Source organism: Tinamus guttatus, unplaced genomic scaffold (assembly GCF_059628265.1).
Source record: "Tinamus guttatus ecotype Peru unplaced genomic scaffold, ASM5962826v1 Tinamus_guttatus_pri_ptg000503l, whole genome shotgun sequence".
NCBI lineage: Eukaryota > Metazoa > Chordata > Aves > Tinamiformes > Tinamidae > Tinamus > Tinamus guttatus.
Genome location: NW_028289037.1, coordinates 2044676 through 2067230, shown reverse-complemented (window position 1 = coordinate 2067230; position 22555 = coordinate 2044676). Strand labels below are relative to the sequence as shown.

Below are 22555 nucleotides of genomic sequence, written 5' to 3'. Positions count from 1 at the left end.
CAGAAGTCCTTGATATTCAAATATCTTTGCTATTTGTTTGTAGTCAAAAATCACCATGTAGCTTAAAACTGAACATTTACAAGTCTCCAGTCTGTGAGATTTCAGATCTTCACAGCAGTATATTAAAAAACAGATTAATTAATTCAGTTAAAACCCCTGTCAGTCACCTGCCCTTTGCCCTGGCACATGGTTTTCAGAGAACTCTTCTCCAGGATGCAGATGTCTTGTTAGGGTGAATCCCCCAAACTGTTGAAGTCCATAAGGTAGATACATAATGTTATTTTATAAGATCTCAAATTGCAAAGATGCTGCTTTACTATTAACAAAACTTGAGAGCAGAAAGAAATGGACTGTTCTTTAAAATTCAAGTCTTTAGAATACAGTTAGTAGTGGCACTTTGGATGACCTTAGAAGAAAATGACTGCATACAAGTATGGTCTATCAACGGCAGGAGGAATCCACGGCACGACTATGGGATCTTTGAAAGAACACACTTCAGGTGTTTATTTTGAAGCTCCCTTTTCCATAAACACAGCATATAACCAGATCTTTTTGGAAAACAGATACAAAGGCACTACCCTGAGAGCTTTGTTAAAAGTGCTTTAGGCACTACCCTGAGAGCTTTGTTAAAAGTGCTTTGAATTTTAGCAAAGCTTCAGGAGTGCTTTTGAGCTCAACTGCTTTAGCCTCCTGCAGAAAGCCCACACAACAACCCCAAAGCTCACAGCTCATCTCAGGAGTACCTATTCCTACCAAGCACAGTCATATACACAACAGTTTATTAATCTGATAACAATTTATTTTTCCACAGTCAGAGGGCCACAAGCAACCTTCTAATATGCTTGGACTGTTATGGAAATCCATCAGAGCACCCCATATTTGCAACCTTAATATTTATGCTTGAACAGTCTCTGCTGGAATGAGATTCCCTGTTGTATCCAGCTGCATACACTTACACGAGCAGGCAGAAACTGGGCACTCGGTATGGTCCCTAAGAGGGGGAAAAAAGGAAAAAAATAGTAAAACAAAACAAGAATTTCGTAATCTGCAAATTCAAGCCTGTGTAGCAACACAGTAGTCTCAAAAAAAACCTCAAAAGCATAATCATATATTGCTAAAAATTAACGTACCTGAACCAGCTGAGCATATGCCCAGCATGTCCACCATGTCTGCAGTTGTGGCACCAGGTAAACCAGTTGTTGAACTGGGCTAACTTCTTGTCTTTGCTGAGATCCACTTTTTCATCAGACTTGGACCCTCCTGTATGGAGGCAAACACCCAATTCCAACAAATACATGCTTGTAAGTCACTACACGTCTTTGTATTTCAGTCTCAGTAACATTATTTGAATAAATTTGAAATCAGGAAAGCTGCAAACTTGTGTGAAAATAAAAGCAGAATTATATTGCTCAGCTCTTGTTTCATGCTTAACTTGCTTATTAAAAAGCTTTTACTTACAGAATCTCTTTCAAGAGTGAGTTAGAATTCAGTGATTGATTTTGGTTGCAGTGATTTATTGACCTGTTTTACTGCACACAAAGTGCTCTGCTTTAAAAATAAGCCAAACCAGTCCTCCCAAAATCTAAGTTATGAATTGAAACAATTACCATATAAAGGTCATGACACAGATTAATGAAAGAATGAAAAGATACAGAAGATATATGAACAGATGCAGCCGCACAGCTCATCATGGCTGTAACAACACAGACATATAAATATGGATAAGAGAAAGATTTAGATGTTCTATAATACGGAGACCAAGACATTTAAAACGAAGAGCTTCTACTTACAGTATTTCCTAGCTGTGATAGCATGCAGACATGCTCTTTTTTCATACTTAAAGAAAGCTTTGAAACCACAATAAATTTATTCTCTCCCTCTTTCAGTTGAGAATAGGTTACAGTCCAAGATTTCTGTACTTTCCCTAGAATTCATGTAAAGACGACCCATTTCTGATGAGCTTTAAGACTCACAATACCAAACACTGCAAAACTCAAATATTTTTGTCTGTCTACGCCATGGACAATCTCACTGAAGAAAAAAAAAAAAAAAAAAGAAAAAGAAAATGGTAACCACCTAGCATGCACACCAGAAAACAGACATAGGTTTCATCTCAGAGTTGGATGGGAAGTAAACAAGCTTTCAGTTATAGTCTCCCTCCTTCAAAACTAAGACCATGAATATTTACAAGATGGGTAGAAACACGGAGAAAGGGTAGAGTGGAAGATCTAGATGCCAAATTAGCAGTACCTGCTTCTGGATTAGCACCCCAGCTGCAAAACTGACAGGCGCTGCGTCCTACCTGGGCAGCTGGAGACGGGTGTTCCCATGTTTATCAGGCAGAGCGCGCAGCGAGGAAGGGGCTTGCGGCAGCCAGGACAGCTGGTAACCTTGGACTTGGTTGGGGAACCGCTCACTCCGTACTGGCTAAAGCCTCGTCCCTGGTGAGGGATAGCTGAACAGCTGTAAGAAATGGACTTCCCACAAAAATTGCAACTCACAAACACCTAAAGAGAACAAAAAACAATTAATGTTGTGGTTTTCTTTTTGTTTCATTTTGAGTAAGGTTATTCCAGGCAAGCTAATAAAAAAAACCATATTCACCATGCTGTTAGTCATGAACTAATTTAAATAAGATTTTTTTTTTTTTCAATATTTAACCTCTACACTACTGACTCGTTCTGAAAGAAAGGGGCATTAACTAACACCTTCTGCTTCCCTGCCATTAGCTCATGGCTATTTGGCTTTTTAGCATAATAGTTTGTATCCTACATCCTACAATGGCCAGAATTGGCCAGCTGGAGAAATGCAAGTACTAAAAAAAGCAAACACACTGCTACAGCTCTCCTCCTCCATTACCAGTGAATTGATGCCAGGCACAAACAGAAACACTCAGGTCTTCTATGTTTGTCCACACAGCTCCAGGAGGGGACAGTCCCAGCTGCTCTAGAGAGTGTGCTGGAAAGCTGAGGTCACTTAGTGAACGTGATCCCAGCACCTCAGCTTGCAGACATGCAGACAGGGAGGCAGGCTTTCATCATACCCATTTACCACAAAAGCACATAAAAGCATGTATAACTGCTAAGATTGGGAAAGGTATTATTTCAGATTATAAAAGGTTGCACGTGAAATAACAAAAGAAATAAATTTACTTACTGTACAATTAAAATCACTTTCTCAGTCCCTTCCTCTTTAAGCTGACCTGTTCAGCTGACCTACTCTGCAGTCCCCAACACAAGGGCCTTCCTAAAATCTTTACCCGCACACTTACACTGCAAGCTGCAGCTGGATACTGTATAAAACACTTTAGAGGACACTTGTGTTAGCCACACAAAGCAGGAGAGGTAAACTCAGCTCCTCCCCGCTTGGAGTGGTATAGCTGGAGCTCTCCTTCAACAGCTGTGAGTAAGGTACAAATTAAAAACCTGCCTTTCCGAGCGACCCCGGGGTCGCTGAGGCTTGCAGGGCACCTACGTGACAGACACGAGAGAATGACAGAGGGAGGTCAAGCCATGGCATCTAAAAGTGCTGTGAGATGTTAAGCAGACAATATTTGGACGGGGATTCAGTTTCTGCTTTAGCTAATGTTCTGAACTGACAGTGAGAGTAGCTGCTGTTCCATTTCTGTTTAGACTTAAAGGCTTTGAAATAACTGTTGAGAATCAGTTTAGTAAAAGCAAAGACACTTTAACTGGTTCATGGCTCAATTTCCTGATTTCAGCATCATCCTCTGTTCAGCTGGATAAATCTCTGATTTTGCTTTTCAACATGGCAGAAAAAGAAAAGCTTCCCCAGGAAAAAGAAAAAAAAGAAGTGCTAAAAAATACAAGTTTCTCAAGGACAAGTTATTGTACAAGCAAAAGGTTGGGAGGGGCCCAACTCATGAAAGCCAAGGTGCAGATACAAATTTTCTACAGAAGTATCAGGCCTCTCTCCTTTCTGGACTGACCACACTTCATAAAAGAATCACATTTACCTGGGCTAAGGGTTTTGAACTGGGATCCAGCTTACTCCTGTGTATATCAAATTCTGCACGTTTATGCCAAAATCTCCAAGCATCCAAGAGATTCCTGTAGTTCTCAATCCAATACTGAACCCTCTCATCCTTGAGTACATCTGATGGAGAACCCTAAGCAGGTGGGGAAAAAAAAATGCCAGATACACTAAACACTCACAATACAAATCACTCACTTTTGAAAAAGATTTTACATGGCATACTGCAAAATAAGTATAATGCACTGGGAAAAAAAGGTAATTTTTCTGCTGAACTACAGTTTAAGTTTGCTAAACTTAATTTTCTACTTTCTAAGTCTGCTTCTCTGGTTGAAAATACTTGTGCTGCCACATCTTCCCACGAACTCTTCTCTGGCACACCAAGGATTAGAAAATTCTATCACTTATCAGAGCACATATATACGTATATGATTATCATTGAAGTATGTTCTGAACCTACCAGTAAACACACCAATGATTTCCCAGTGCAGCTAGTGAAAAGTATTATTTTCCCGTTTTTGTTTTTTTCCCCTTATCTCAAGATCTAACTAGAGAGTGAAGAGGTGTATTTGCAGCTTCAGCTAGTTCCACCAACCAGACATGACACTGCCACAATATATTTCCTACAATACTTTTTATAAGAAAGTTTGTTTGGTTTCCTTACACAAAGATTTATTTTTTGAGAGGAACACTAACCTGCAACATGCAATAGCTTGCGGTCTGGACATCTCCAGTCCTGTCAACATAACTTTCCATCAAGTCCACTCCATCTTTTGTCAGTCCCGTTAGCAGTATTCCCTCCAAATTCCCAGCATCTTTCATTTCATTCGTCAGCTTTTCAATAAACCTATTCAGCTATTAAAAAAAAAAATCATTAACTTTTGCGTTCTGCTCACCCCTAACTTGCTTGTTTTGGCATGTGATAAAGTTGTCAATTATTTGAATAACCTCTTTTGCTAACTGAATATTCTATTTACTGAATACTACACATAAAAATGAATACAGATTCACTATTCTACAACAATGCAAATCTTTATCTAAATTCTTTAAGCCTCCTGATATGAAGTGGAAAGAGGGAGATCACCTACTCTTTCGGCACTTCAATGAATTTAAAAGAAAATGTTCAAATCTTAACTAAAGAGAAGGTAAAAATCTGGAAATAAAAAATAAGTTTCACCAAACACATCGCAAAAATCAGGACTAAATTGTGTTCAGTAATTTAATGCAAGCCACACAACAAAGTATGACCAAGAAATAGGCTGTTGAAAACTGTGACTCAATTTTAGTGGCTTCTTTCCCTGGGGGCCAGCCTCTTCACCACCATAGGACCTAAGTATATAAGATATGATCTCTGCATGGTATGTGGCAGAATCAAAAGTAAATTACTTCAAGATGTATAGCCTCCCCCCCCAGTCTAATACTTTATACAATGAACAATATTGAATGTTTATCAAATGTATGTCAAAGTTAAGACAGCTAACAATTAAATAACTACAAATAATCTCCAGGAAGACAAACACAGAGTTAATACAACATAATAATAAACTATCATGTCATTAGTAGTTTTCTGTTTTTTCTTTCTTTAAATTATGACAAAAATCAAACTGAAGGTAAAACTGAAGATCAGATTATACCGTAGTTTATTTCTTATTGTGAAGAGAAGTAAAAACCACTAAAGATTCCTGCTTCCACTGTTTACCCCCACCTCCGGAGTTCCTTAATGTGTGAGCAAAGCGGCAGTGCTCAGCAGCCGGCTCGGACGCGGAGCCGCAGCCTTACCTGGGCATCGCTGAGGAACTTGCAGGCAAACGCCACTCTGTCCCGCACAGCTACGTTGTTTTCATACTTGGGAGAAGAAACGGGAATGCCACCATCACCCGCGACATTCCAGCCCGGCAGCGCATCGTCAAACTCACAACATGGGTCTTACTGTATAACTATACACTACAATTTTGATGATTTACAAAGAAAGTATCCTATCTCCAGAATGTTAATGCTAAGTACCAGCTGATTTATATAATATATATATATCTATACACAAGTAAAAATACATACATACATTATATATAATAAAAATATATTTTTGACATGTTTTGCTTTTCTGTAGCAATTTTTTTTTGAAGTTTCACTTCAAAAAATGCAAAACTATTCTGTGTACCAATTATTTAAACAACAAAAACATTTTAACAAATAAATGAGAATAGGACAAAATTCAATGAAATGGTAGCTTAATAGAATTCTGTAAACTTCACTGTATATTTTGTTTACCTTTTTTTTTTTTTCCCTCCCTCCTCTCTTTTCCATTATTAATTTCTCTCCCTTTACCAAGTAATTAAAGAGAGGAAAAAATGAACTTCTCGTGGTTTAGGAGTTCCAGGTTGAATTTTAACTGATTTATTATGTATGGAAAAAAAAAGAAAAAAAAAACTTTTATAGTTCCTCCAAAAATTGTACAATTTATATTTTGGCTTCTTCCATATCTTTTATTTAATTTAACATTCACTAATATATTTTCACGAATATTTTTTCTTCTGTTTAGAACTAGAAAACAAAAATAAAAAAAGAGGATTGGCCGGCACCATGGGAAAATAATATATTTTACTCTCATTATTTTATGGATTTCATGCATAGCATTTCCAGAAGGTAATACTGGTGTGCAAACACATTATTTAAAATAATTTTAACATAACAAAAAATTACTTACCAAAACACCATCATATGAACCTGACTCACTTGTCAGGAAAGCAAACATGGCACACAAGTAGGGATTGTTCAGCTGCAGTCTCAGACTGCTGCACATTTCTCTCCAAAGTGAGTTCTTCTCGTCTGTGTAGCCTGATAGAGCCATTGCTACTACATTAAGGTTCAGATCACCTGAATTATTAAAAACAATTAATGAAATAATGTGCAAGGTTAGGACTTAAAAATCTACTTAAAAATAACTGAAAGCGTCCTTTTAAAATGGAATGCTTAATGGAAATGTAAGACCAAATGATGTACAATTATCACTAAACCAATATATCTGCATACCCTTGCATTTTTTAAGTTTCTGCTTTAAATGCGTTTGTTCAGCTAAACTACCCAACCTCAACCCACAAGCATGATAACCCACCTGGGCCTGCAGCAGCACCACGCTGGTTCTGCTATTTTGGAACAGTTTTCAACTGCTCTATGCAACACTGCTGCTATAAGAAACATTGTCATTACCGTAACTCACATCCACAGGGAAACACAGGATTGTAGGGATCGCCATTGCTTAACAGAGCTGGCTGGAGCACGACAATTGAATTTTATAACAGCTCTACAATTATATATTTCTTAAAAACATTAAAGTCTATTTCATCTATATATTCATTTTGCCAGAAAAGTTCAGGGGTCTTTTTTCTTTTTAAGTTCAGAGCTGAGCAGCATTCAGACTTCTGAGCCTTTCCTATGTAAGACACAGACACACACATATAGCCCCCATCCCCCAAATATGAACCTGCCCATCTATAATATTTTTTGTTGTGGTGCCAAGACAGGCTTTTATAAGAGAACACAGATGCAAATCAGAATGACAGAAGCAATACTGCCCCCCCCCCCAAAAAAACACCCACACTTTTAGTTGCCAGCTCTAAAAGTACAAGCTTTTCTTTCATACATTGCAATTATGCCCAAATAATACTCCAAAACAAATGTTTTCTGCAAATCCTGAATATTTCAGTTATTCCAGTTACAGTAGGGGCATAAAGTAGAACCTGGCTGAATAGAAAGAGATATGCACAACATCTAACTCAAGAGCATGTCATTAAAAGACTGAAAAAAAAAATCCCACTAGTCTCAAGTGCAGCTTTTGGGGGCATGTACCCATAGGAAATTCTACAACATACAATCCATTTTAACTAGTAAGTACGGCATACAACAGCCTCAGTTTAAAAATGCAATAAAGAATGTAGTCAAAGAGCAGCATTCACCAAATTCTCAGGCTTCAACTCAACCACTGCCGAACTCAAGCTGGTGTCTTGTAAGACTGAAGGTCTTACTGCTTCATACTGCCTTACAGATTTGTGTTTACAGAGAAATCAATGACAGTGATGGGTAACTCCAAAATAAAAGATGCACTGTACATACCTTTTCCTGAGGAAGCACCTTTATTTAGGATTTGTATTGCTCGCCGTATGTCTAAGTTGAAAAGTGCTACAGCAGCAGCACGCTCCCAGTCTCCTTCTTGTTCCAAAGAATTTAAAAATGGTTCCACATCTAAGTCTGTTCCCTTCTTGATCCACCCACAGAGCTGCAAAGCCAAGGATCTCTCCTCACTGAGATACTGAATAATATCTGCCTGTCTATCAGATCCACTTCTGCTGTGTCTGAGGTTCTCTGTTGTTCCTAAAAAGAGGAAATAATTTAAATCATGATTCAAATAAAAATTTAAAATTGTTACATTTTGATTTCAATAGTATATAACAGAGTACAAATCTCAGCATCATGTTTTATTACTTTCACAATTCCTTACCTCACTGGTAAGGAGTAGCATACCTAAGAGTTTATTTTGATCTGCTAGAAATAACACATCTAAACACACTATTTCCCACTAAGTCTCTTTCTCTAAACCTTAAGATTTTGGATGTTCCTGTTAAAATAAATTGATACAGGTGACCAATGTGTTGAACTTGAAAATATGTAATACGCAATAAAGCATGTGCTGCACTGGGTCTCTTATTCTCAGCAGGCACAAACAGGGTAAGAGCTTCTCCAGCACCAAAGAGTTTTTTACTTCAAGAAGCATACGTATTAATAAAGCATAGAATGAATTTGAGGAGAAAAAAAAATCATATAGTAGGTTAGACTAATAAATACATCACTGAGCACAAGAGGCATAACATGATGCAGAAGGGGCAATTACAACTTTGAAATAAGATAATGTATTTAAACGGTTGCATAAATGCATTTATTACATTAGCACTAACTACAGTAAAGACAGTTTTCTAGAACTACATCCTTATGTAGAACCAGAAACAAAATGTTTTAGTATTGGAGGTAAATCTTTAACTGCGCAATTTTCAGACATTTGTGTTTTGACTATAACACCGAAAATGCTGGTTTCTCCCACAACCATTTGCTTTATTTTTCTATCACTGACTTTCAAAGAATACAAAAATTCTGGAAATGATGGCAATAGATCGTCACTGACTAAAGTTCAGTTTTTATATATATATGTATATATATGAAAGAAAAATCACAAACAAGAATATTTTGTTTATATTTTTTTATACAGCCCCTTCTAATAATCCTTGCAAAAGAACCCACAAGCACCATCACAATGTAAATATGCTATAACGTATTAAAGTTGGAACATTCTTACCCAAAGATGACTTCACAATTGACTTAATGCCAGCATAAACTAAGGGACCTTTGTTTCCTGTAAGTTTTTGATCCATATCTTCAGTATACTGCTTCATAAGTATTTCCATGTATAGGAAGCTTAAATTTTCCCAAGCATTTGGAAAACATTTTTTAAGCTAAAATGTCAGGCTAACATACACAAAGTATTCACATGACATTAAGACTTGCATTTCACATAATTGGTTTAAATGTAAAGATATATTATTTCTTTATAAGTAACACCATAAAGTTACACAGTAAAACAAAGGATATAATGCAGAGTGTACCAAAGTGATTTCAGCTGAGGATCCTCATTTCCAGCTAGCAGGTGGTTTCTCCAAACCTGTTCAGTATCAAGACCATACCTTGACAGAGCTCTGAGTCGCATTTTGGTAGCGATGTCTTTTTCCAAGGAACTGGCCTTCCCTTCTTCTGTACATTCATACAAGTGTCGCCCACAAGCCCACATTAAGGACGTCACCGGGCTCCACGCGAGAGAAATCCTCTCGAAAACGGTGAAGTCAGACATGGTCCTGTTGGGAGTCACCACCACCATGCGATTCTGACTCGTGGGATGCCAGGCGAAGGAAGCAATGTAGTTTTCACAAGGCTGGACACTCCTTTCAATTATGGTAGGCTCCGTTTCATCCCCAATGGGCGTAGGAGTATGCTGCATGTCATACAGCCTGATGATGTTGCTATCTCTCGTTAAAGTAGCCAACAGGCCAGTTCTTGTTGGACACCAGGCTACTTTTGTTAGAGGTTTTGGTTGCTCTGTCAAGGTCAGCACAGGCTTCTCAAACTTTCTTAAATCCCATATGGCAACCTGGCCTTCATAAAAAGAAGCTACCCGATCATGGAAATAGGGATCAACAGTCACCCCCTGAACAGCCTTGGTGTTCACAAATATTTTTTGGCTTGTGTTCCTTAGGTCAAAAATAGCAAGATTTCGGTGCATTCCAGCTAACAGAAGCTTCTGATCCCGCGGAAGCCAACAGAGAGAGAGGCAAGCGTCGTTCTGGCCCAGCTCGTACAGCGGCTTGGTCACCACAAGGCCACCCTCCAGGTCCCCTGCTGAAAGCCTCACCTTCTCCGTGGCAACTGCCGTCTCGGGGGCATATTTGCTGCTGATGTCCCAGATGAGCACCGAGAAGTCGGCGCGGTGCTTATCCAGCCCGGCAGCGAGCCAGTTGCTGTCCAGGGGGTTCCACGCCAGGGTATTGCACTGCCGCGCGTGCTTGGGCACAAACTCCTTGCCTATCAGATCTTTCGATTTCGAGTTGTGGTCTTGGCCGAGGCTCGTAAGCACCACGCGCCCGTTGGCCTGGCCGACGGCGAGAAGGCACTCAGGGTCGTACTTGGGGTACCAGGCCACGCATTTCATGTACGGCGTGTCCGAGTTGATGGAGAGCAGCGTCGCCGTGGTCTCCTCCGAGAGGCGCAGGGAGCCCGCCTTCAGCTCCGAGCTCACCGCCGCCTCGATGTGGTACAGGCTTAACTCCGAGTCGCACACCACGAAACGGTCAACGTGGTGCGGGGCCCAGAGAATGTCGGGCTTGGAGCCACTCATAGTTAGGGTGCGTTCACGAGCAACTTAAAACTCTTGGGGGAGGACTCGGGTGATGTCCATTCAAATGGGAGCTGCAGGGAAGATAACTGGTACCAATATTACAAATCTCCTTTCTAACCCAAGATCCCAGCTGAATAAAGAACAGCACATATCTGGATTATTTTACATAAAGGTTTAACAAACCTTAAGCACTCTCCACATCACATCACTTTCTCCACAGCACGTTTTGCTCTCGCTGGAACACACCTTCCGAGATAGGCGCCAACGGGGCCATCTACAAAATAACGACGGGATTTACTGTTTACAAACCTCATGTGGGGACTACTTCATTATTATACTAGCAAGAAAGGATCAGCTGAAATGCTTCCCACTCTGGTGGCACCCGCTGCCACAGCACCAGCTGCCTGGACTCACTGCGTGCGCCTCCGTACAAACAAAGGCCCCCCCAGAACCCCGGAACCTTCCCCCAAACTTGGGGAAAATAAAAGAGATCCGGTAGATGGGAAAAGCATAAAAACGCAGCGCTCCTTCCCCCTCCCTCGGGGCCGCCCGCGCGGGCCTCTGCCCGCCCGCCCCGAGCGCGGCCGCCGGCGCCGCTCACCCGCCCGCGGGGCCTGCGGGCCTTGGCGGGGCCACCGCGGAGCCGAGACCGAGGCCGCTGCCGCGCCGCGGGGGAGGAAAAGCCCGGGACACTTCCGGTGCGGCACGGCGCAGGGGACAGCACTAGGCGACGGCTTCCGGCTTGCGGCGCGCGCACTCACTGCCCGTTTCGGCCGCTGCGCTGCCCTCTCCTTCCATTGGCTGCCGTGGGCGGGGCCTCCCGGCGAGAGGCGGGGCCTCCCGGCGAGAGGCGGGGCCTCCCGGCGAGGGGCGGGGCCTTCCCGCGGGGGGCGGGGCCGCACGTGTGGGCGGGGCGCGCAGGGGCGGGGGCGGCGCTAGCAGAACTGGGGCGGTTCCTCGGCGCAGGGTTAGTGGGTCGTGGAGGGCTTGCTGCGATGGGGATATGATTTTGTGATTTTGTGATTTTGTGCAGCAGTTAATCACCATTATTGTAATTTTTTGGCAGATAGAGGTGATTTAGTGGGACAAAGCGGGGAGATACAAGGCTAAAATTATTCCAGTGAGTTATCTAAGTCCCAGGATGCAAGTTTATTTGATGTTGACTGATGCATTTCTGCAGCTTTTTGTTCTACTACAGGTGATGTATATCTTGTTGATACAGTTTTTATCTTGCACAGCTCAGAAAATACAGAAGTGAGCTGTTTGAAGCACAGAAAAAATGTTTACAACATACATGTCAACATTGCATTGACGAAACAAGTTAAACCTCAGAAATACAATGTCAAACTAGCAAGTTCAGCAGCACAGTCATTATTGATCATCCCATTACAGCTTGGAAGAATGCGCAGAATTTTAAAGACAAAATCAAGACACTAGGGTGAACAGTTTGGGTACAAGGACTGGAAATACGGGAAGGTTAGAATGCTAGAGCTCCAAATAGGAACACAGCAGATGTAAAAGGTTGCTGCCCTCAGAACAGCTCACCTGTCCTGCAGCCTTCCTCACCTCTGAGGGCATTTGGACAAGACAGCACTGTCAAGTTGGCCACAGACTGAATGAATTATTCCAGTGGTCATCAGGCCATAGATGAAGCTTCCTTTGCCTGCATGTTTATTAGGTAGCAGTCCTATGACTTAAACTCTTACTTTTCCTGATTTCCATGTGAATGCTCTAGGTGTTCTATAGCTGATGTGTCTTGGATCAACTGATGCTTTATTATTCACATAGGGTAGAAGAGCATCATAGGGGCTGCTTAGGAAACCTCACCTGGATCCTGATTATGCCCATGGTTATTCAGTGAGTTGCGTGGGTTTAATGAGCTGCTCCAGGCTGTGAGATGAGTCCCGACTGCCCGACTTTACAGAGCTGCTCGTCTGTGCCCTTGAGATGAAACTGCAGCTCACAACACAAGCTCCCATAGAACAGCGAGCTCCCTGGGCACATCTGTGGGAATGTATTTCTTTGAAGTGGCCCTTTGCTTCTGTGGAAATAGTTCACTTTTATTTCACATGTTTTACCAGAATGAGTACCGTCAGCATTTGATGGGCATTATACTAAAAGCAAGAAAAAGCTTTATGAGACCTAGGATAACTTGTGAATATGTTACTTGCAAAAGTTGGACACCTTACAATGAAAATAAAGCATAAAATGTGTGTGTGTGTGTATATATATATATATATATATAAACCCTGTATATTCTTCGTAATGATAGAAAATAATAGTCACTTTAAAGAAGGAAAAAGGGTGCTCCTTTCTCACATAGCATATCCAAGGTAGATACAAGTTTATAAGATAGTAACACATGTTTTTATAGTGTTCCTTGATGTTTAGCAGAATGAGGAAGGAGAACGTGGAGGAAAAGGTTGAGGTGTGCGTGTTTCCTTCTTTACTCTTGTAAGATGTGTTTTTTCAATTTTACACAGGTGTTTCGTACCACTTGTTATACTAAACTAACTTTTTTTCTTTTTTTTGGAAAAACACATCTGTATTTAGAACAGCTGTTTTTCATGTGCTGTGTAGCTTATGATGTGCTCAAACACTCCCTTGACTTGGAACAGTAGTGCAGTAGTGACAATAGGAAAGTTTGAAGTAATCTTGTAAACTGTTTACTTGTGACACAGAACCATAAGCAGATTTTTTTTATTATTTTCAGGAAACAAGGAGGTCCGACCGCTTCCCATTGAACTTTGGGAGCTGAGGGTGATAACCCATCTGGGAAGGTGAGCGTCTGTCCCACAGTCCCTCAGTGACGACAGCAGGACAGGCCTGAGAGAGGCAACTGGGGTCAGCCAAGGGTCCTACCGCCAGGCACATCCCTGGTGAGGAGGCAGCTCCAAGGTCAAGCCAGGAAGAGCGGTCAGGGTTGGAACCAGGTCTGGTGGCAGTAACCAGGATCAGGCAAAGCACCATGAGTGCCAGGCAAGTGCGCCAGTGACCAGGCAAGTCACCTGGGCTTGAGCGGGGACATCGGCCCACAGTCAGGGTCTAGCTTGAGGTCAGTGGCATCATGGCCAGGCACGGCAGAGCTTCAAGCAGCTCCTCTGAGCTGGTGTGAGTGCTGGTCCATGCCAAGCTTCTTGCAGCACCTGCAGGACTGGGATCCTCTCCTCAACACAGAGAAGGAGCCTCAGCTGTGCTGAGCCCGAGCCCGGGCAGCCAGATCGCCACGGGGGGAACTGCTCTCAGAGCCCTCACAGAACTAAGGATTACCTCAGTAAGTTTTTCATGCATATGGAGTGCTAATATTCCCTCAGTTTGACCTCTTGGAGAGTTATAGCCAAAGAGATTGCTCTAAATTATGTGTGTGCTCTAAACACACATATAATTTGCTTTAATAATTGAACAAAAGTACATTACATCTCTCAGAAAAGCAATGGTTACGTTCATTTTCTGGTAAAAGACAGGTTTGCACAGCAGTTACTTTTATCACAAAAAGCATATCACCGAACCTGCAAAGATAAATTGATGTTCTTTGAGATAAATTTGTTTCATTAAGATTAATCAGAATGTTTAAGTAGACTTTCCTTACCACTTACAATGATTCTTAGGATTTTTTTGTTGTTGTTAATATGGACTTCCTGGTTAAAAGAAAAGTCATAAAAAATGGATCATAAAATAGATCATAAAAATCATAAGATAGATCATAAAAATACTAAGTCATATCATAGCAGTAAGTATTTCAGTTCATATAGTAATGCAGATTTTCATTTGCAGACATTAGTCCCTTTCTGTGACCAATTTTGTGGGATTTCATTTCCAAGAAGACACTGTTAAATATTTTGCTAAAGAAGTTATTTGTGTTCACGCCGTGGAATCAGCCTCACAACCTTCATTCAAACAAAGACCACAAATACCATGGTAATTAGCTTGTTGCATAAACCTGGAGGGAGGAATGATTCAAAGGGATCCTCAAAAATAGACTGCATATTTTGTTTAATATTATGACATATGTTATTCTTTAACTTCGTAGGTGTTGTTATTTTGTGCTTCTCCGGGAAAAAAAAAATTACATCTCTTAAGCACAGGGAATTATCTTGAGTGCCAAACTAAGTCTTCCCTGCATATGAAAATATTGAATTGCAAGAACATTTTAAAACTTCTTTAAAATCTTTTCTCTCCACTAACATAAACAACTCTAAGATTCAGTTTCTTTTTCCAACCTACCATCACGGTTTGTCCAAAATGAGTCTCTTGTTGCAAACTATTGCACTCTCGTATCTGTTTTTGAATCAGAACTCTTTCTTCTGTGTACTGCCAGAGCCTTGTGTGGTTTGCAGCCATAGATATGGCATCAAATAAATTTCTTTGCCTCAGTAACTAAAGAGCCTAGGCACTGTTTGCTTCCCAGGAGACAATAGAAAAATCCCACATGAATTGTGTTGAAGCACATGTCTTTCACCATTGGTTCTGTATAGAGCTTGGAGAGACCAGATTCTTAATTTAGGCTTCCCAGGTGCCTCATGTTAAGGGGATGAACCCAGGCCTCTGAACATGAGAGAGGTTCTTTGCTTTCACTTCCTATGTTGGGACTTTTGGAAAATTCTTCTTGACTCCAGGGTTGGAGGATGCCCAGCACACATGGAGCCTTCTGGAAACCTGGCGACTAGAATCTAAGTATTTTATGGTAGTGTGCAAATTGCATTTTTCAAAGGCTTACAATTTGGCTAAATTTCAGTATCAGAACTACAACAAGTTCCTTTCTTCCTCCTCCCTGAAGTGCTACACTTTCCAAAGTATACACTATTGCCCCAAAACAGTAAGGAAACAGATTTTTAAAATAATGCTTAAAAAAAAAAGTTCTTTATTAATGTCATTTTTGGAAATGAATGAATTATTCTGTCTAATGAATTATTCTAGCTTAGACAGAAAGACATCTGGCATGTATAGTTTCAGTTCACGTCTTCGAAGTTTCATAAAGCTAAAAACAACCAAAGCCAGAGTCTTAAATATTATGTATTGGGCAACCTTAATAGAATGGAGTGCTATCCAGACTGTCAGTAATGATACAGAAATGTTGTGTACACACTGTCTAAATGCATCTTTATCTCCCTTTGCTTTATCTCTGTTTTTGAATATGACCTGTGAAGGGAATTACAAGTGGATGCGGAATTTAAACCAAGCCCTATAGATGCCAAACAGGAGAATTCTTCTGACTTTATAGACTTCAGGGTTATGCTTGTGGAAAGACCAGTTGAGCCTTTGTCTAAAAAGGTCGGAAAAAATCAAAATGGCCAGGATTATACTTCTGTAAAAAAATATAGAAAATATTGAAAAATAAGTAGTCTTGTCATTGCTCAGATTTGTCTTGTGAATCATAATTAACTTCTATCTATACTATTTCTGAATATTATTCCTTACATTATATATTGTCGAAGACAACATACAAATGTTTGTAAATACCTTGAGAGCAGTCATTAAGCAGTATTACTTCAATAAAGAACTAAAAAGAAAGCAATTAGTCCTGTCAAAGGAAAGAAAAATTAGTCTGTGATGTGGTAAAAATCTGAAAGCATAGGAAACTGTGCATCCCCTGGGGCTTGTAACATCTCTCAAGGGACGAAAGAATTATAGAAAAAAATTAAATCACTCAAGAGAGAAACAACTTTTAGATAGACTTATGAGAAGCTAGTAGGAGGCTAAGTGAAGGAGGCTAAGCCTTATCAGATAAAAGAAAATTAATCAGGGTGTATTTTGAAGGCCTTCTGAATATTAAAAAAGCAACCAAGAAAACTTTACATAGAATACATTTGGTGGAATTATAAAAACTTTGTCTGTTAATTACTCCGCAAGAGGTAATGATGAAACAAGTATTTGCCTTCTATAAAGTATCAGAAACTAAATGCGGAGTAAATATTAAATACGAACTAAATTAACTAAATGCATCCATAAAGGGCTACAGAAGACTGTTACACAAGGATGATGGTTTAGAATATTTCAATGCAGAATATTGGCATGTTGTTTAAAATGTTATTTTTTACTAAATTTGAATTAGTGCTGATTTTTTTCTAATTTTATGAATGTAACCAAATATTAATAATTTTAATCAATTAAATTATTTTGTGTCTGCCTATCCTTTTTCATACATTGGGACTGGAAGGTCCATTTTGTCCTAAAGGATTTCAGGGATTTCAGGGACCTCAGGTAAGAGAAAAGAAAGCTGTCCAACCATAGAAATACTCTTGCATAGTTTTCTGAGAGACAATCTCTTTTTCTTGCTAACTGGTATATGTTTTGGAGCAAAAGGATTCATTATGGTAATTCCAACAATTTGCTGCACACCTGACACAGGGCACAGAGCAGTGTCTGTGCAGTCGGTTGTCCGTAAGGGCCCTCCATACTTTTTTCCTTTCATGGAGTACCTGCCAATTCATTTCCTCTACTGCTGGGATTATTGGCAAATTCCACAGTATTCCAGAATGACTTATAAAGTGCTCCCCTGACAGCTGAAGAAGCTGAATCTGATCAAGCAGTCTGAAAGTCGACTGCTATACACTGACAAACAGAGAAATATCCCCACCCACCAAAATGAAGAGTCCCTTTGGTAGCATTTCCCCAACACACTTTTTTTTTCATTAGCTATTGTAGATGGCCGGTCACTGATTCTTTCATTCTCTGCATTTGCTTTAAGAGGTTACAGCTGGTTTTATATAATACTGGTATTATAAAATAAAATACTAGCCTTATAAAACACTGTATTTGTCTTGCTCGATACTTGTTAGCTGGCCACTTTGTCAGTGAGTTTTGGACCATCCAGACTGACTCTTAGTGAGAAAGAACATATGGTGCCTCCTGCTCAGTGGGGATGATGTTATTGGCATCATTGCTTTTCCATGTGAGAGGGAAGAGGAGCTGGATCACTCTAAATGATGGAGATAATGGGGAATTGTTCAGAGGAAAAAATCATTAGGCTTTGTTAACTCAGCTGTTGAAATAACAGTTTGTTTGCTGAGTACCCTGGAAGGATTTAAAATACAGATTCAGCAGCTGTGGCCAAAAGGACACTAATAATTCACAAGACACTTCAGAATGACACTTCCGTTTCAGAGCCAGAGTTATTGGTCCTGTTGGTGAAACTTGCTGTTACTGTTTCTAGTTAGGAATGATACGGAATATGGAAGCCTTCCTTTTCTTGTAGCGGTGCATCTGTTGTCTAGTATAGCATACAGCTGGATAGTAATAATCAAAGCTTGTTTTGATTATTAAAGTCATAAAATAAACTCATGTGCAAACCCTATATAATAAGCCCATAAATTGAAATATTGATATATAAATCCATATATTGATCTATATAAAAAAGCCATATGTAAAGCCATATACTGTAAAGCCATATAGACTGTAAATAGTTATTTCTGTTAGGCACATCATCCATCTCTTAAGATACATGTGTATGTTCTTAATTTTTATAATAAAACATATGCAAAGATTAGTGTTGAGTCAGCTGGAATTTGAAATTGGAGTTTCATATTTGAAATTGGAAGTCAGCTGGAGCCGACTTTCAATTTAATGACATACAATCTAAGCCCACAAGATGGAGCCCCAGGCTCTTTGGAGTGAAGACAAAATGACAGGTACTGTGACCGCAGGAACTCATCAGTAAAATGCATTTCTGCAGTTCAACATGAATTCTGTGATATAATTAGGCTCTATAGCTTGGGTTTAAATGGAAGCTGACCCTTGCTGTCAGAGCCACCTGGCACTAAAGCAGCGACCAAAGCCCATCTAGGCAGGATGGAGGTGAGGAAAACTGTGGGAGCCCAAATGGGCTGAAGAATCTTGCTTAGACAGTGTGCTCATGTTCACATTGCTTACACATGAATTACGTATACATTTTAACTCTCTTATTTTATCTGGCTTTCAGGAAGATTTATGTTTTGGATCTGAAGGAGGAGAGATACTTCTTCAGGGAAAGGTTGTTAGAAGGGCTTTTCGCTTTTTGTATATGTGTGTGAATGTTTAAATAAAGCACTTTAACTTATTACTATTAAAATATTTTAGTTTGATAAATGTATAAAAACAGGGGAAGGCAGATTCATGGTTCTGGTCCCTCTGTGATAAAGCACAGGGTACTCAGCAGTTTCCTTTGTCTTTCAGATTCCCTTAGGTGAGCCTTAAGCGTTTTTTCAACCAGAGCCATTGACACAAGACAGAGGTGATGTTTGATCCAAGAGCTGAGCAGACACCAAAAGATAAATGTTATAACACTTACCACAACTCAATCATTATTGGCAAGATTGCTCACGAGGATGCAAAGACGCAGAGAATGTGGCCTGAGTTCAGCAGTCCCGAGGCTTTTGGCCTTTTCACACTAATGATACCACTGGAACTTGTAGAGAGTCAGGTTTGGATGTCAGAGTAGAGCAAAAGGAATCACCTTCCCCATCCTCTCCTTTTTCTGTATGACCAAACTCAGTTAACCATCATTAGCCAATATCATAGCATCTCTTATATGTGTCTTAAGAACAGTATCCAATTGCTGAGTGAGTTTCCAAAGCATATGTTCTCTGTTTGCACTTAACTGTTTAATTGCCACATACATAGAATGGGCAATATTTAGCTCACTTTTTTTTTAACTTCATTATATTTTTGTTCATACTACATAGCTCCAAGTTTCACAATATAGTTTTGTACTGTATGAAAAATACTTAATTTTGTTTAAATTAATGGCCGTTCTTTATTCTTCTACTGTGAAATAGTCACTTTCTTTCGTCATGTTATAGATCTGCATCATGCTCACGTTCAGTTAGTATTTCCATGCTACAGAATCCTAATCTACCTAATCTCTCTTCATGCAGAACCTGTCCCATGCCTTTGTCACCTCTCTCTGTTTATTTCCATTTCTTCTTTATTATTTTTGAGTTGCAGTAACTAGAATAGCAGGCACTATTTAAGGAGGATAGGTTTAGTACCAGGAAATAAAACTGAGGCATGATTTTTTCCAATAAAGAGGTGATTTAACAAGAATGCAGAAATAAAAGCTTTTTCTTTCATACTCAAAATTCAGTAACAACATAAGTGTTTTTTAGCAATAAAACTGTGTCACATACCAGAGTTTAGTGTGATCACGAATGTTTTTAGGTAGGTTACCAGAACACCACTCGAAGCTAGAAGGACTGACCTGAAATTGCATGTGGTTCAGAACAGATGCTGCTCAACTAAACAGCGCAGTAAGAACATTAAATAATGGGAAGACATGTCTTGAGACATGTTCTTCAAATATGACCTCTAAGTGAATTTAAAGAACTATTTACAGGCAAAACTCGTGAAAAAATACAGCTCTGCACTGTATATCTACAATTGTGTAACAGAACTATCAAAGTCCCTATTTTACTTCCAAATCACTGTAAATAGTGAAGAAGAGCTGAGGCCGTTTCTATAGACCAATCACACAAAACATATGGCTTTCTGGCCAGATTTTCTGGCCAGAGAAATACAACTCCCATTACTGTCAGCATATTGGATGTCTGTGAGAACTCTCAGGTTATACGTGTACTGGGCCAGTGTACTGTTATGTCTAAAAATCTGAAATGATAACATTTTCCGATCCCTGCCAGATGTCATGTTTGCAAGTCCAAAAGGAAGGAGAAATCTTGGAAAGCAGCTGAAAGCCCACTCAGTCAGTCCTGTTTTGGCTCATAGTACAGATAAACCTTGACTACTGCTGGAAAAAGCATTCCTTGATAGCTGATGGTCCGTGTCTGGAGGGATAGATTATTTAACAAGTATAAGTATATAAAGTCATACGTATTAATGGAATATATTTAAAAAAAAAAATTCCTCTCTGTGGGTCTCCACTTTTTTCTTTCTATCTTATGATTTCTGCTCTCAAAGATAAAAATTTCTTGCAGCTAATTGTTGAATTAAGGTGTAAAATATAGATCTAGAAGGAAGAAAAAATCCATCTCCTATTTTTCCTCAGAAACAGAAAATATAAAGAACATTCATTTGTGATTTGAGAGATTGGGAGCGGTTATTCATTGTGCAACAAGTAACCGTTGGTTTGGCTCAACAGTGTAAAAGTTTTGGCGTGTTAGAAACCGGGGGGATTTTTCTGTGCTCTGAAGCAGTGTAGCTCCCTACTGGGAGTTACTGCCGAGGTGTGATTTCTTCCATAATGCTTCATATTGCAGAATTTGTAGGTAATCTGAACTTTAAATAGTTCCTCCCGTGAATGGAATACTTCTTTCCCTTCCATGTTCACAACTGGTTTTGGTTCCTTTAAGAAAAATATAACAACCGTGTCCAAATGCATGAAGTTATCCGTCACAGCCGAGCTGAGTGAGTAGTTTGATGAGCAGTGAAATGAACAACATTTTCCTTTGGCTCCTGCATCTTTTACACTCCCAGACGCATGGCAGTGAATTGGGCTCTCCCGCAATTTTATTGCAATGCATCCTCTGGTACCAGGAGTCCCCTTCTGTAGGACTTGTGCCCCCTTTCCCTCTCCTGAACTTCCCTCTCTTCATTCCCTTTCCCCGTCCTCACTGCCCTGCCAGCATCCACCCTTGTCATACTCCCTATCCCCCTGTTATGGTCAGAGTTAGCAAGTGCTGGGGCTGGTCGAGAGCTACGGGCTCGCTGCTGGCCGAGCGCGTGAGTTCATGCAGGCCGCGCAGCCACCCGGGGAGAGAGACTCTCTGCCATCTCCTGCTGTGGGCAGGGGGCCGAGGGGTCTCACCACGGGCAGATTTTACTGTATATTTCCTGTTATTTTATTCAAGATGCACAAATTTACTCTCTGCCTTTTAAATCTGAGGGAACATAGCCAATGTGCTCAAAGCTGACTGCAAGAAATTCACTGATGGTAGAAAAGAGGCTTTCAAGATTCTGCAGTTTAAAAAAAAAAAGATTTTCACAGATTGTTTTGTCTGCCATAGGGAAAATCATTTTAGCAAACTTGGTTTTGTATAGGTCCAGTAGATAGATTGCTGCAGCCTTAGTTCTGCTGATTAATAATCACAAAATTGTCCTAATATTTTTAATTTTGTATTTTTAATTTAGCACGTGAGTCAATGTTAATTTTAATTGTTTGACTTACTTTGTTTTCTTTGTGTTTCTTTCTCCGTGTGCCTCACAGTAATATCTGGGTTACAGCAAGAAATGTCGAAGTTTAATTATGCAGCATGGACCTGTTGTGTCCCAGTCATGAAGCCCATGTCCCTTCTGCTGCACCACACGAGGGAGCTCCCCTTCTGTGCTGCCACCAAGGCACTGGGGCACGTGTGGCCTTGTGAATGTCTGTCCAGAGGCTGGCACTGAGTTTCTGCTGTCACCTGAACAAAACTCACATAAACCGTGCAGCGATTCCTTGAGACGTACTGGGGACTTACAGTTTATCTCAGCATGGTTTTTGATTTAACACCAGCAATAAAGTTTGCACTGTAACCTCCCAGTATATACAGAAAGTTTAATTACATGCAGCCCATTCAGAATTACCTAAATGATGCCTTTTGTATCACCTGTCTTTGTCTGACCCTTTAGTGGGTCTAAATAGCAGAAAGAATTTCTGAGACAAACATCTAAGGAAGAAAAAATAATCGGATTTCATTTTATCTTGAATTATGTCTTTTA

The 22555-nt window shown here is 40.1% G+C and overlaps 1 protein-coding gene across 1 annotated transcript; it reads right to left on the bottom strand.

Annotated features, from left to right (window-relative positions):
* Positions 1–654: 654 nt before the first annotated feature.
* On the bottom strand, positions 655–10994 carry MIOS (meiosis regulator for oocyte development). The gene is made up of 10 exons (XM_010228395.2): positions 9631–10994; positions 9338–9436; positions 8104–8361; positions 6698–6867; positions 5773–5838; positions 4690–4848; positions 3977–4129; positions 2303–2507; positions 1131–1260; positions 655–991 (listed from the first exon to the last, which is right to left on the bottom strand). The coding sequence occupies exons 1-10, from the start codon at positions 10925–10927 to the stop codon at positions 895–897; spliced, it is 2634 nt and encodes an 877-aa protein (XP_010226697.2). The 5' UTR covers positions 10928–10994; the 3' UTR covers positions 655–894.
* Between the last annotated feature and the right edge of the window lie 11561 nt (positions 10995–22555).